Source organism: Henckelia pumila, chromosome 2 (assembly GCF_033568475.1).
Source record: "Henckelia pumila isolate YLH828 chromosome 2, ASM3356847v2, whole genome shotgun sequence".
Taxonomy (NCBI): domain Eukaryota; kingdom Viridiplantae; phylum Streptophyta; class Magnoliopsida; order Lamiales; family Gesneriaceae; genus Henckelia; species Henckelia pumila.
In genome coordinates, this window is record NC_133121.1 from 119327784 (window position 1) to 119343600 (window position 15817).

The following is a 15817-nucleotide window of genomic DNA, read 5'->3' on the forward strand; positions in this document are numbered from 1 at the left end:
AAAATCTATTGGTCATTTGGTTGCAATTAAAACTACGGTGACAAATGCATTTAGGTGCACTATTCCATTGCGGTAACTGTAAATTTTCTTAAATTTTAATTATCACTCCGGGATCGAAATTTTCGTTTTTCTTATTTTGAAGATCAATAAATCCAATATTTCATTTGAATGTTTTAGTTGATAAAATTTGCATGAGTCATATTGTATATTTCTTCGATTTGGAAAGAATCAAATGTTATTCAATCTACAATTTATCTCGGAAAAACTAAACCGTGCTTTTAGATTTAGACTTAAGAGAACAATTCAAAACTAAAATTGATGCAATTAATTTGTTTCTTATGCTTTTACAATACAAAAAAGTTATGCAAATGACTTTACTTTATCATACAAATTGATTAGACATTTGATTCATGTTAAAAAAATCTGAGAACCTAAACTGAAATTTAAATTAATACCTTAGTGTTTTTTTTAACAAAATTGAATTAATACATTTTTCTCTAGTCTAACTGTTACCGTGCACATAAAACTGATATACTAAAAAATTAAAATTGATAAACTTTTAAAATGATGTAAACATTTCATGTGGGTAAATTGATGATGGTGAAGCTTTCATATTAATTATATATTTTAAATATTTGTACAGTTTATTAAAGTTAACTAACATTAGGGATATGTAAAAAAAAAAACTAACATTAGGGACAAATGGTGGAACATTTTTAAAATTCCGAAAGTACTTATATGCATCTAATTATATATATCACATTTTATTTTACATGTAATTTTTTTATCATTTCAATTTCAAAAATTAATCCTTTAAATTTTAAAATTTAAAAGATAAACTATTTAATTATTTTTAGATATATTGAGGGGATGGTAGCTTCTGTGTATATATGTTTCTATTTATATAATAGTCTGGTAATTAGATTAATTTGTGCGGCTTGTTGTACAAGTAATTAAAAGATAATATGAAGATTAATGGCTTGGGAGTTGGGAAGGAAGACAAGTACTCTGATTAACTTGTTTTTTCATCTTCCAAAACTCAGCAAATTAATCCATTTTTTTTTCTTTTCCAAGTCACCTAACGAATTAATATAGGAAGAAGAAAAAAGGAAAATCCACGATATTCCTATGCTCCTCAAAGTTAAAAACATTTGTGCGCCTAAGGTTTCGATCAGATTGAAATTATTAAACTAATATCACACAAGTGAAGGTGGCACGCTCTTGTGCGATTATTTAATTACTTACCTTGATGCACCTGATGATCCCAATATCAATACTCAACTGGATAGTCTTTTCGTTGCGTGACTATTCGACAAAAAATACCGAAGTTAACAAAACAACACAAAGAAAACACACAAGTGAACGGCATCCGAAAAGGCGTAATGAGAATTCAGACAGAAAACATATTATCAATCAAAACACATAGAAATGTTGAGACTAACATCCCAATACAAGTGAAAATAAAACAGTCCAACAGACTGATGACCAAGAAGAAGAAGAAGTTAACAACCATCTGAAAACAATAAAGTAGGCGTTCAGAGCAACTAATGACGGGAAAATCATACGTTAAATGAATTTGTACGAAACACAAAATATAAAAACTAACTCATTGGCAGCAGACGTGCCTACATGAATTGCCACGAAAGTTCCTGCCAAAACACATGAAAATCGATGACAAAATAACACTGAGAACAAATTAAAATGAACAGCAACAACCATCGGAAAATGAAATAAAAAAGAAGACACTACAAGAAAAATTCAAAACAACAACGGTTTTTATCCGTTGTTAAAGGCCATAAAACACTGTTGTTAAAGCCCATGTTGTTAAAGAGGGCGCTCAAAGACAACGGTTAAAAACCGTTGTCTTTTAAGGAAAAGACAACAGTTTTACAACGGTGAAAAACCGTTGTCTTTTCATTCAACGACAACGGTTTTTCACTGTTGTCTTTGAGCGTATTTTTTAAATAATGAGACTTTCAACAACAGTTTTAGAATATCTATGACAACAGTTAAAAAACGTTGTCTTTTTCAAATAAAAAAACAAAAAAAAAATTAAAATTTAATACACAAATTTGCATTATTATAACTTATTTAAAATTCAAATTTCAAAAATAAAATTTAATAAACAATTTTCCAACGTTTGAAAATAAGATTTACAACATTCTAAAATATAATACAACCGAAAAAATGACAAGAATACACTAATAACCAAATGTAAAGAAACCGCACTGCAACTCCCAGCGCTCCTTCATTTGCTGAAGTCTTTCTATTTTTTTCGGCTTACCGACATTTTTCCCAATACTCTTGAAGACACATGCTCAAAATAAAGATATATAATATAAATTAGAAACCATAATTATAAACCAAATTGTCTTTTGTTTTAACAAATAATATCTTCAAACTCATAAATTAGTTTAGAGAAAATATATGTATCAACTACAAAAAGTTCAAAAAATAAGAAAAATAAACTTTAAAATTTTACTGTGATAGAACATAAACTTTATAGAAATAATTAGGATGCCTGAAATCTCTTAACAACATTCCACTTAGTTAAGCAACAGTGTAAACATATCGGTGGAACAGGGGTATTGAAGCCAACACAATTTATGACTTCTACTTTGTTATCTTCTGTACAAATCAGTAAGTGTACTTACTTTTTGTGTCAGAGCGTTCAACTGATAGTTTCCTTGTCTTAGCAAACTGTAGCAATGCTGAAGGTGTAAGATTGTTTCCAGATAATGACCAAACACAATCAGGATCTGCATATGAATGTGCTGTGGCAGATGAAGCTAGGGGACTAGATGCATCTCATTCTCCGTTGTCTCATATGCCCAACAAAATATAAGACATACTTATCCATGTGATCAACATAAACTTTACATGTATATATAATGAGATCATACAGTTCAATTGAATGCTGGTTCATTCTTCTTCTGACAACTACTTAGAAAAGGTAGAAGGGAAACTTTGATGGTTGTATGTGTCAAATGATTTTCACCCTCACTTTCTAGGCGACAAAACAAATTAAAGGAATTCAATTCCCTAATAGAGCTCAACTTTAACATAAAAGTAAAATATGAATATCTAAACACGAAATAAATAATATTACAAAATGAAACAACCTATTAAACTTAATGTACAAGAATACCATCAGCATTTGCCCGACCATCAGTTATCGAAGGCAATCTCTGTTAAGACAGAAATTATTGTTAATACAATATATGGATCTGAATAACCAAACGTAAGAGAATATGATTTGATTACACAGGCTCAAGGCAGACACGGAAAAGGAGACTAAAAAATAAATAGAGCATCCAAGGGAGAATTAAATGTAGCACGGAAAGTACCATTGTTGAACACCCACATAGGTAATGGGCCCAAGTACTCGGAAAGCTGCAGAAAAGTGGTGAAAAAAGGAAATTAGGATACATTATCCTTGCTTATCAAATGTGAGGAAAATTGCTGATATACACCTGTAGATATTCAAAGTGACTGATCCCCTCACCGGTCCAGTATAGAGGTGCTGAAAATTCTTTACCTGCAAAGAGGAACTCGGCATTCATCTGGTTGGTCGCAAATCGAGGAGTGCAATCTGAAAAGTGCCACATACGGGAAACTGGGCATACCGATTCAGTTTCATCTAAGAACTATAGAATCTCGAGCTCAAGATCGGGATCATTCTTTTGCAAGAACTTCCATCCCTCAGTCTTCTCTACATTTTTGAAGTTACTAAAAAAGAAATAAAAAACTCGACGCCGCATCAGAAGAATACATGTGGTTTTAGACGATTATCAACTTCAATATATAAGATGCAAAAAAATTTCCAAGTTTGCAATAAAAAATTTCCAAGGTTGCAATAAATAAACCACATTATTCCTCGAGTCTTGCTATGGCCATGTACGTAGAAGAATCAAGAATAAATGTATGATTTCATGGTGTTTGGATTGGTTTTCATGGTGCTATTTAGGGATGCATATATTGCAACTTTATTTGGTTTTGCTTTGAAATAAATAATATATGCACTTCACATAACACATAATAAACAGAGATATCAAAAGCACACATAATAATTTATGATTTCCTAAATTCCATATCTAGTAGCATGAGCTTTGTTGAACTTTGGGGATATATGTCTGACATTTCATAAATGCACTTTCCACGAACAAAGATAAAAGCAAAACAACACTTTTGATTTTAATCTTTTTAGAGATCGATATGTTTTCAAAATTTGTTAAAATCCTCACAAGACTATCATTGAACTATATTTCCAAAAAAACTTTGCATTACATTTTGAAGGTAAAGATCATATTAACACTATATATGCAGTACTTTATGCAGCACGTAGAAACATGAAATTAAAAATTCATAAGAAAACACACTAATCAAACAATAATCTCATGCATTTGAGGTAAAGATCAGGCGCATCACACAATCTTGCAAGCTAGAGCATATCTGCTTCAGTTGTGGAACCATGTATACATAAATTTTTAGAGAAGCTGAACAAGACTGAAAATTATCAAGCCCAAGCTCGCTACAAGGAAATCATCAATACTCAAAATAGATCTACAGCCCCACAGACTCGATTCCACGGACCCAACTCCCCCACGTACAAACAGTGTAATATCATAAACATATATATAATCATATGATAATATATGTATTTATTTAGCCTTATGTACACCTAAATTAATGATATATACAGTGGCCCAATTTTTCTTTATCAGAATCCTTATAATATTTTATATGCTTCGCGTTTCAGCCAAATTTAAAAAAACCAAAGAATTCAGAGAGAGAAAAGCGAAGAGGGCCGTGTTCAACTGGAAACATAATATATGATTATAAATACGTATATATCCAACTAAAGACTCGTAGATCTGGAGCCTTAATTTGCCTGATGTGGGTTTCAAGTTTCAGCAGTATTTAAAGAAAGAACACATGAGAAGTATCGATTAAAAATATTGTAACATAGAAGAGAACCTGGAGCGGGAGAAATCGAAAACCTGGAACCGAGAGTTCTTGAGCCTCTCAAAAAGCCCTTTTCTTCTAGATCTTGGAAAAAGTCACTTGCCTCGCCTTAAGTTGTCAATCTTGTTGATCTGAATCTTTTGCCTCTTTGAGAAGACTGTGGGCAATCACTTTCACAGCCGTTAATGGAATCGCCGTGTACTACCTCCGCGGCCCGATGGCGAAAATCAATTTCCTGGACGATATCATCTGTTGCGGGCTTAAAGACCTCTAGGCCAACTCCATAGGTAGAAGGCGGCGGCCGTGGGAGCCAAATTCGAGGCCGTTCCATACACACACACTGGTCGCCGCCCCCACCGCCAATGAGGAGGATTGTGCTTCTAAGTCGCTGAAACCATGCTGGTTTCATCAACAAATTGATCTAAACAAAAGGTCGGAGCTGGAAGATCTACGATTTGGGGCTAGGTTATGTATGGGATGTGATTTGGGATTTTCCATCGATCAATCTTTTTAAAAAAAATCAGAAGAAGAAGAAGCTAGAGTATTTATGTTGTCTTTGAGGATCGAAGAAGAGGTTTTCGATTGTATTAGAGTACTACCATGGATCGATCTTTTCCTCAGGGTTCAAAGAAGAAGATGAGGAGTAGTACATATAAATTACCTCACATGTGTATATCCGAGTATAAAAGGTTTTTATTTTTTAAAAATAAAAATAAAAATAATAAAAATAAAAAGTTAAAAGACAACGGTTTTTAAAAACCGTTGTCTATGAGCGGGTTTTTTTAAAAAAAACACGCTCAAAGACAACGGTTTCATAACACCGTTGTCTTTGACATACATAAGACAACGGTTTTTACAAAACCGTTGTTTTTTTCAAGCAAAAAATAGTCAACAACAACAGTTTTTAATAAAACCGTTGTTAAATGAAAAAAGACAACGGTTTTTCCTAAAACTGATGTCTATTGCATGTTGTTGAATCTCATATTTCTTGTAGTGAGATGGTAAAATATTAAAACACAGAGAAAAGAAGAGAAACACATACCCCAACAAGAAACACATACAAGTGAATATAAATATAAATATAAAAAATGCTTGCATGCATCAATCATAAGAATTTAATGGGGTACACCATTCAAACAATCATTGACAGTCAAACTATGATAAAACTCATGGACTTATCGGCAATTCAATTAAGTATGCACACAATTTTCAATAAATATTTCAATGGTCATGCCAAACCATACACGAAAGTTCCTGCCAAAACACATGAAAATCGATGACAAAACAACACTGAGAACAAATTAAAATGAACGGCAACAACCATCGGAAAATGAAATAAAAAAGAAGATGGTAGAATATTAAAACACAGAAAAGATAAGAGAAACACATACCCCCAACAAGAAACACATACAAGTGAATATAAATATAAATATAAATATAAAAAATGCTTGCATGCATCAATCATAAGAATTTAATGGGGTACACCATTCAAGCAATCATTGACAGTCAAACTATGATAAAAGTCATGGACTTATCGGCAATTCAAGTAACTATGCACACAATTTTCAATAAATATTTCAATGGTCATGCCAAACCATACGGTAAAATCATTTAACTAATTATTAATTGGAGGTATAATCATGCAAGTAGTGGACGGTCAAACTAATAGTTGATCAATCAATGATGGTCAAACCATGGGTAAAAGAGAAGGGCAATAACATAAAAACACAATTAAACTGATATATTTATAAGGATATAGATATAGATATAGATATAGATATTCTGGGTCAAGTTAATTAAAAAGTTTGAAGAAACCTGCATGATATGATCATGAAATATATATAATATATATTTTATATATCCACATTTATTACGCGAAAATGTACGGTAGTTACGATTCCTTCTTCTCTGTCGTCCTTAATTATCATTATTATCATTTAAAGTAATTTGTTGATATATATATATATATATATATATATAGTTTTTTTCAAGTGCCCACCTATCATGCCCACTATCATGCCTATCAATGATGTGGTACTATTCTATTGGATGTGATAAAGATGTGGTCCAATAGAATAGTGCCACATCATTGGTGGGCATGATAGTGGGCATGATAGGTGGGCACTTGAAAAAAACTATATATATATATATATACTAGAAGTTGCACGTGTACCATTGTAAATTTGAAGTCTTATAATAGGATTGATTATTTCAATACTTGAAATAAAATGTAACAAATATAGATACTATTCATGCATGAAGAAAACGAAATTCAATCTAGCAATGTTTATGAATAGCATTGCATTTTATGAATATCAATGCATTTAAGAAGTCAGAAAATCAATCATGTTCTTTCTTAATTTTGATTGATGCAGATGGTCCCACCTTTATTTTTTTTTGTAACCACCCAAAGATTTTTCATCATAATTATGTAGTATTTTTTGCTTTTCCTTGCTTTTGGCCATTACATTTTCTTCCTTGAACAATTTTTTCTTGTTTCGTGCTTTTGCTTTGTGGGGTTTGTCCAAGGTTTTAGGCTCGATCTCAATTCCATCAACTATCGATCACAGGCATGTTATTATTTGTATCTACTTATTCTCCCATCATAAACAAAATTTTATAGTTATCTTTGACCACATCAACCAATGGATCAAGGGTTTTTTTTTTTTTTTTTTTTTAGTTTAAAAAAATAAAACAAATTCAAAAATAATGCATGCTATAAGAGATTGCAAAACTACTGCAATCCGCTGTGGTTGAGAGCGGATGCTGCTAGCATAAGCACACGGGGACTTGCAATTTTTGCACGTCCCTTAAGTAGGCCTTTCTTCCAGCATTGAGAAAGAGACCCGAAAGATCCATCAATAAGAAGTTGGTCTCCGTCAACATATCTATAGACTATTCGAGGCATCCTGCATATGATCAATCAAAATCTGCAACCCCCTCCCCCCTCATTTTTTTTTTGCTTTTAAATTAATTATATTTTGTAAAATTATTATTTATTTAGTATCATTATGATAATTTTTTTTCAAAAATCTGAATTTTAGTTCTAATTTTCGAATTTCATGATCGGGCTAAAAAATTATTAAAAAAACAAAAGAAAAAAATTACGGTTCAAAAAATTAAATTGATTAAATAATTTTTTTGATCAGATATATTTATAAAAAAATTATTTAATCTAAATAAACATATTTTCATTAAATTTATTTTATTTTTAAAATATAAATTTATTTTTAACTTAAATTTGGGTAGCAAAATTATATATTTATTTTAATTTGTTTGGATTTGTAAATGTCTCTCTGTTCTGTGGATAAATTTAGAGGAGTTGATTCAAATTTATTTGAGACAAATTTATGTAAAAATGCTAAAAAAAAATTTCAACCCAAATTCGAGCCGAAAAGAAACCATATCAAAAATTGTAAACTCCAACCGACCCGAATATATCCGAATTAATCCTCTAGGTTTATCCATAGAACTAAAAAGGCTTGCAGAGATCCAAACAAATTAAAATAAGTCAATAACTCAACTAATCAATTTTTTAATATAACAATAAAATTTATATTAAAAATATGATATAAAATAAATTTATCTAAATATGTTTATTTAGGTTAACTAATTTTTCTGATCACAAAGTCCTCATATACAACATTTTCTTTTTTTTTTTTAGTTTTTTAAATAAATTATATAATTAATAATATTTTGTAAAACCATTATTTATTTATTATTGACATAATAATTTTTTTATCAAACCTAGAGGATTAATTCGGATATATTCGGGTCGGTTGGAGTTTACAATGTTTGATATGATTTCTTTTCGGCTCGAATTCGGGTTGAAAATTTTTTTATTATCATTTTTTCATAAATTTGTCTCAAATAAATTTGAATCAACTTTTCTAAATTTATCCACAGAACCGAGAAAAAATTACAAATCTAAAAAAATTAAAATAAATATATAACTTTGCTTCCCAAATTTAAGTTAAAAATATAATTTATATTTAAAAAAATAAATTTAATGAAAATATGTTTATTTAGATTAAATAATTTTTTTATAAATATATTTGATCAAAAAATTATTTAATTAATTTAATTTTTTTAACCGTAAATTTTTTGTTTTGTTTTCTTAATAATTTTTTAGCTCGATCATCAAATTCGAAAATTAGAACTAAAATTCAGATTTTTGAAAAAAAAATATCATAATGATACTAAATAAATAATAATTTTACAAAATATAATTAATTATATAATTAGTTTAAAAGCAAAAAAAAAATACAAAAAAAAATTGGGGAGGGAGTTGCACATGGAGACGGGCAAAAATTGCAAGTCCCCATGTGCTTATGCTGGCAGCGTCCGCTGCCAGCATGAGCGGACGCTGCAAATACACAGCGGATTGCAGTAGTTTTGCAATCCGCTGTGGCATGCATTATTTTTGAATTTGTTTTATTTTTTTAAATTAAAAATAAAAAAACCCATGGATCAACAACCTTTGTTTTTATGAGTTAAGCTGCATCATTTATTAAACAAGCAACACATAAATAATATGTTTATTTTATATAATAGTAATTGAATATTTTACAAAGTAGTTATATGGTAGATAATGTGAACCTTTTTTCGGATATTGATGTAGTCTTGAATATGATGTCCAATGAACGTTGCTGCAACATCGTCGATCATTATGATTCTAGCAACATCATTTTATATCTTGAAATAAAATTAACATTTAATTAATTTTCATTTTTGTATATAAAGATGTATGATTATAAAAATATATATGAAAGTACATTACCTTGGCACTATCTTTATCTTTAACTTTTTGCAGTTCAAACAACTAAGACCATGTGTCGTCTCTGCAACTGGGTTGAAGCAATGATCGCATGCGTCATACCAAATTGATGATCTATTTTCTATTTCCTTTATTATACTTTCAAAAAAGTAATATGAATTCTACATCCAAAGAAAAATTGTATTAGCTTAATTCATTTTAATTGTGTAAATATTATTCGCTTGATATTTAAATCACTTCCGGTAATTATATATATTTTTGAATCATTTAGAATGAAAACCGTTGTATTATATGTATATTAATTTATAAGGAATTGTCCAAACCTCTGTGAAACTCCATTTCTTGCTGAATATCTCGTTTGTCGTTACTCTTGTTGCGGTCTCGAACATTTTCTTGGTGCAAATATTGTGTAGATGTTTTGTCTTTTGTCAACGTCCATCCTATGATAATATGTAAAAAAAACTCAAAAACAGATTTTGCAATTTCATTTTCAAAATTAATTCAGTGCAATAGTTGATTTTAAAAATGTGAATAACATAACATCATGGAGAAAACAGTTTATTCTCAAAGGCAAATATTTTTTTAAACCGTAACATAATTATAACCTATAATGTTTTTCTACATGGTGCAAAAGAAGTGATTATAATGATTACATGTACTTTCTGTTATATATATATATATACATCAATCAATCTAAAACACTTATGTTAAATAAATTTATCAAATGCAGTACTATAAGTTGATGAAAACTGTTGATATATAAGAAAATTAATCATTTACCATGAGTCTATAATTTCTTTATCATCACATTGAGGGTTGAAAAAAGACGATGTAGTTTGAGTAGACCCCCATTGAGCCAACACATGATTGGTGATAAATGGGTGTGGGCAGAGACGTTGAAGGGAGATTATACAGTCAAGAGTGGTTACAAATTATTAATGAATAACATTGTGTTGGACCCTATTGCGCCAACTTTTGATTGGAAGTTTATGTGAAAGCTAGAAGTTCCTGCTAAAGTGAAGAATTTTCTCTGAAGACTGTTTTCCTCTTGTTTACCAACGAAAAAATCTCTCTTATCTCGTAGAGTGAATGTGATTGAGTGGTGCTCATTGTGTCGTCACGAGCCAGAAGACGATTTTCACGCATTAGTGGCCTGCCCTCTTGCTCGAAACGTTTGGAGTCTTACTTCGGTTGGGAGTAACATGTCAGTCTCTCATTCTATCTTGGAGTGGTGGAATCGTATCGTTATGCGTCTCGAGCAACCAGATATTGAATTTGCTTCTATCGTCCTTTGGGTTGTTTGGCAGAACCGTAATGATGTAGTTTGGAATGGCAGAGGCAAGTTTGCAACTTCTATTTTTCAATCGGCCATTCAGATGTTATCTCTTTTTAAGACAACCTCGTTGTCTGCTGCTTCCCATCAGCAACCTCCTCAGCTCATTCACAATTCTATTTGGATGCCACCACGGGAAAATTTCTTGAAGTGTAATACAGATGTTGCGGTGGTTGAAGGGTACTTTTCTCCAACTATTGCTGAAGCTATTGGTGTTAGAGAGGCCCTTAGCTGGATGAAGACCAAAGGCTTCTCTCGTGTTTTTGTGGAATCTTATGCTAAAGTGGTGATTGATGCTCTTAACTCTGGGGAACTCGCCGACTCTTCTAGTTTGGGTCTTGTTTTACATGATTGCATTATCCTTTCCAAGGATTTTCGTTATTGTAATTTTGCTTTTGCGTATAGATCAACGAATCAAGCGGCTTATGCCTAATTGGTTAGAGAAGCTGTTTTTTTGACTGATCAAGGGAGATGGGTCACTCCATCTCCTTCTTTGATTTCCAATGTTATTATTCCGGACTTGTTGTAATTTTATCTAGTGTTTGTTTCAAAAAAAAAAAAAGTGATTGACGTTTAATAAAATAAATAAATTTATTTCCTTTTTCTATTAAAGATATTCATAACTAACTATAATTAATTATGTAATTTTTTTTTATTAATATCAATAATTTGATTGGAATATATATAATTTATTAAAATTATCGTCGAAGCATATATACTTATGATCAATATTATTCATTAACCATTTTTTAAATATTGTAAATCATCTATTTTTGCATAATATTGTTCATATAAGTGATTGATGTTTAATAAAATAAATAAATTTATTTCCTATCATAAACAAGAAGTTTTTTAACACGACTAAACTGTGATTAATTTGGATATATTTGGTGAAATTCTAGTTGTTTTATTGAGGAATATTATTTTTCTATTTTTTTTAGTATATAAACTTAATATACCGTATCAATACTTTTATATTAATAAGTAATATTTTATTATGTTTTGCAATAATTCTGTATTTATTATTCGTCGGATTTGAAATATATATATCAGATAATGTGAACGAATGCAGTTAATATTTTTTAAAAATATTTTCCTCAAGAAAATATTATTAATATTAATATTAAATTCTTTTTATACTTTCCAAGGATGATGAAAATTTTTTGGATAGACGTTTGCCGTTTGGAATACTCGTTAATATTAATATAAGATGGCTCTATCTATGTAGTGTGGAAGAAGAAAAATAGTAGTCAAAGAAGCATAATTAATGATGGTATGGTTTAATAATTAATGATAGTGTGGACGATTATTGAGAAATAATTAGTGAAGAGATGGAGGTTAATTAGGGCAAATCATAATTGAAACTCATATATTTATAAGGGTTATAGATTATAGTCTCTGTTGTTTAATTAATAGTAAATCTTCTGGAGAATGGGTTAAAAAACAGTGTAAACAAACATAAAAATTCAGGTGTGATCAATGTAGCACATGATAGCAATATTCATTATATTTATTTATATATAAAAACGAGTATCAGTACGTGTGTTCACACTTGGGATAATCATGTTTCCACACTGATGAAGATCATAGCTAGGACACACACACACACAACATATTTGCATGTTACATATACACACTGCATCATCATCGATTAAATTTTTGAGAACATGCTATCAATTATGTATACTAGCGCTAATGGCACACACAATATGTATGCATAAAAAACCGCTGCTCGTGAAAAAAATGGAGAATGAAATTTTTTTCTTGAGATCAAGTTTATCAATTTAAGAAAATGAAATATGTAACTTCATAAAACTTATAAGCAAAGTGATACCGGTTAAAAAAAGTTGAAAGTGGAGTGTTAAAGGGTATTTTTGAAACAAAAAAAGTTTCACCAAAAACAGTTATTAAACGGGTCTCTTTCTTTATTAATACTATAGATACACACACATGTAGTTAATGATGAATACGTACGTATGCATATTATATTCCATACATACACGTACACACACATATATACATAAATATATAAATGCACGCTTTCACCCACACATATATTGTACATATGAACTAGTATGTACTACTTAGCAATGGTTGTAGCAGTAGCATCGACGTCGGAAACCTTGGCAAAGACCACCTTGGAAGCCTTCGGTCTTGCAAACATCGGCGCACCTCACAGTCCTAAAGCATAGTCCCCAAAATTTTCTGCTCCTGTACGAACATACTTTCTTCTGATCCCCTCCAATAGTACTCTCCATGCCACTACTCATCACCACCTTTGTATCTGCATCCACACATGCAATTTCACACACACATATATATATATAGGGAAAATTGCAAATTTAGTCCTGTATGTTTGTCACTTTGCGATTTTGGTCCTTTATGTTTTCACATTTCAGTTTTAGTCCTGTATGTTTCGATTTTTGGCAATTTCGGTCCTTTTTCTTCGAAAATGCTGACGTGGCACTGTACACGTCAGCTCCACATCAGCATTGAATTTGTGCCACGTCAGCGCCACATCGGAAAAAGGACTAAAATTGCCAAAAAAATAAAGATAGCGGACTAAAACTGCAATCTGAAAATATAAAGGACCAAAATCGCAAAGTGACAAACATACAGGACCAAAAAATCAATTTTCCCAATATATATATCAAAATATGTATTAATTAATGACTGAGTGATCATCTTATTAATATATGTATATTTTTGTGATATATCCCATTCCAAAATGGAAAAGCTCAAAAAAAATCAATTAAGAAAATTAACCATTGACGATGAGGAGAAGCATTAGCAGGAAAACAGCAATATTTATCATGGTGAAATTCTCGGACAGCTTCATCTTCTTCATGATTAATGGCTAAAGTAATATTAATGGATATATAGATATATAATGCATGCATGTCTTTTATATAAACAAAACAAGATATACATGGGTTGGTGGGAGTTGTTTGTTCAGGATATTAATTACTTTAGAGATCGATACGGCTTTCGTAAATTCTTATTTAAACAATATAATATAATATGTGTTGAAAATATATATAAATATATATTATTATTTATTGTTGAATGTTGAAGGTTGAAAGTTGAAAATTGAGTTGTAAAATATTGAAAATTAGTGTGTGATGATGTAATTAATGATGTATTAATTTTTGACTAATCTCCAATTGAGATCTATAAATAGGTCTCTCCATTTGTATAGAAAAACACAATTGTGAAGAGAGAAAAATTTTATAAAGTGTAGAATTTGATAAATTTTGAGTTTTTGAGTTTTTACTTTTTACCGTAAATTTTTACTTTTTCACAACACGTTATCAGCACGATCACTCGAAGGTTCTCTATATTTTCCGACGCTCCAAAATACAAGAAGAAGTCAAAAATATTCAACAAGTAAGAATTTTTATTTTACTGTTTATATATTTTTATTGTGTATATATTAATATATAATATCATGTTATGAAAAAATAAGTTTTTTTCAAAACTTGTTATAAATCCTAGGAGGATGTTAAGACGACATCCCACACTCCCGGTAAGGGATACGACAAGTATAAAAGCCTCTAAGGTTTTTAAACAATAACGTGATATATATTTATTATGTATATATATATTAACTATATTAATATATAATTTCATGTTATTATATAAAAGGTTGTCTATGACACTGACCTTATAATAACGTGATATGATATATATTATTGTGTATTTATATACTAACCATATTTGTATAATCTCATGTTATTATATAAAAGGTTGTCTACGACACCGATCTTATAATAATGTGATATGATATACTATACCTGACTTTATACTAACTATATTGGTATAATTTCACAACATTATATAAAAAGCTGTCTACGACACTGACCTTATAATAATGTGATATGATATACATAATTATTTAATTATGATTATCATTATATGCATTACATGATTATCACGAATTTTTATTCAACACATACTCAATTTTTTCTTTACCCCCAACGGTCACAAACGGTAACAAAACGGCTAGTTTTTGCCCTATAAATATGTTCACTCAAACTCATTTTCAATCACACCAAATTCATTCTTTCTCTCAAAATATTTTATCCTCGGTTTTTTCGAAGATGGAGATGATGACATTTATAAGGATATTTTTCATAACGACTATGATCATCATGCTCACGAGTCTTTTACTCACCAGCGATTTTCCAACACATATTTTTTCTCTATTTGTATACGCACTTGTAATTTACGTTCTTCCATTATTTTGTATTGTCATATTTATGGAAATTAACTAATAAAATGCATTGTTATTTTCTAGTACCACCATGTCGAACTTGGCGAAACTCGAATTCATTGCACTTGATATAACCGGAAAGAATTATATGCCATGGACCCTCGATGTAGAAATGCATCTCGAGTCATTGGGTCTTAACGAAACTATCAAAGAAAATAACATATCATCCTCACAAGATAAAGCAAAAGCGATGATATTTTTACGCAGACATCTTGATGAGGGGTTGAAATGTGAATATTTGACCGAAAAAGACCCAATGATTTTGTGGAAAGGGTTAAAAGAACGTTTTGAGCATATACGGGAAGTTATACTTCCGACCGCACGAGATGAATGGAATACTTTAAGATTCCAAGATTTTAAAAAGGTGAGTGATTATAATTCTGCGATGTATCGAATTGTCTCACAGCTGAAATTTTGTGGGCATAATATTACTGAGATGGAAATGCTTGAAAAGACATTTTCCACATTC

General features: G+C 30.3%; 1 protein-coding gene across 1 annotated transcript; it reads left to right on the forward strand.

Annotated features, from left to right (window-relative positions):
• The first annotated feature begins 10944 nt into the window (after positions 1-10944).
• Positions 10945-11508, forward strand: LOC140878266 (uncharacterized). The gene has a single exon (XM_073281865.1). The coding sequence runs from the start codon at positions 10945-10947 to the stop codon at positions 11506-11508; it is 564 nt and encodes a 187-aa protein (XP_073137966.1).
• Positions 11509-15817: the final 4309 nt, after the last annotated feature.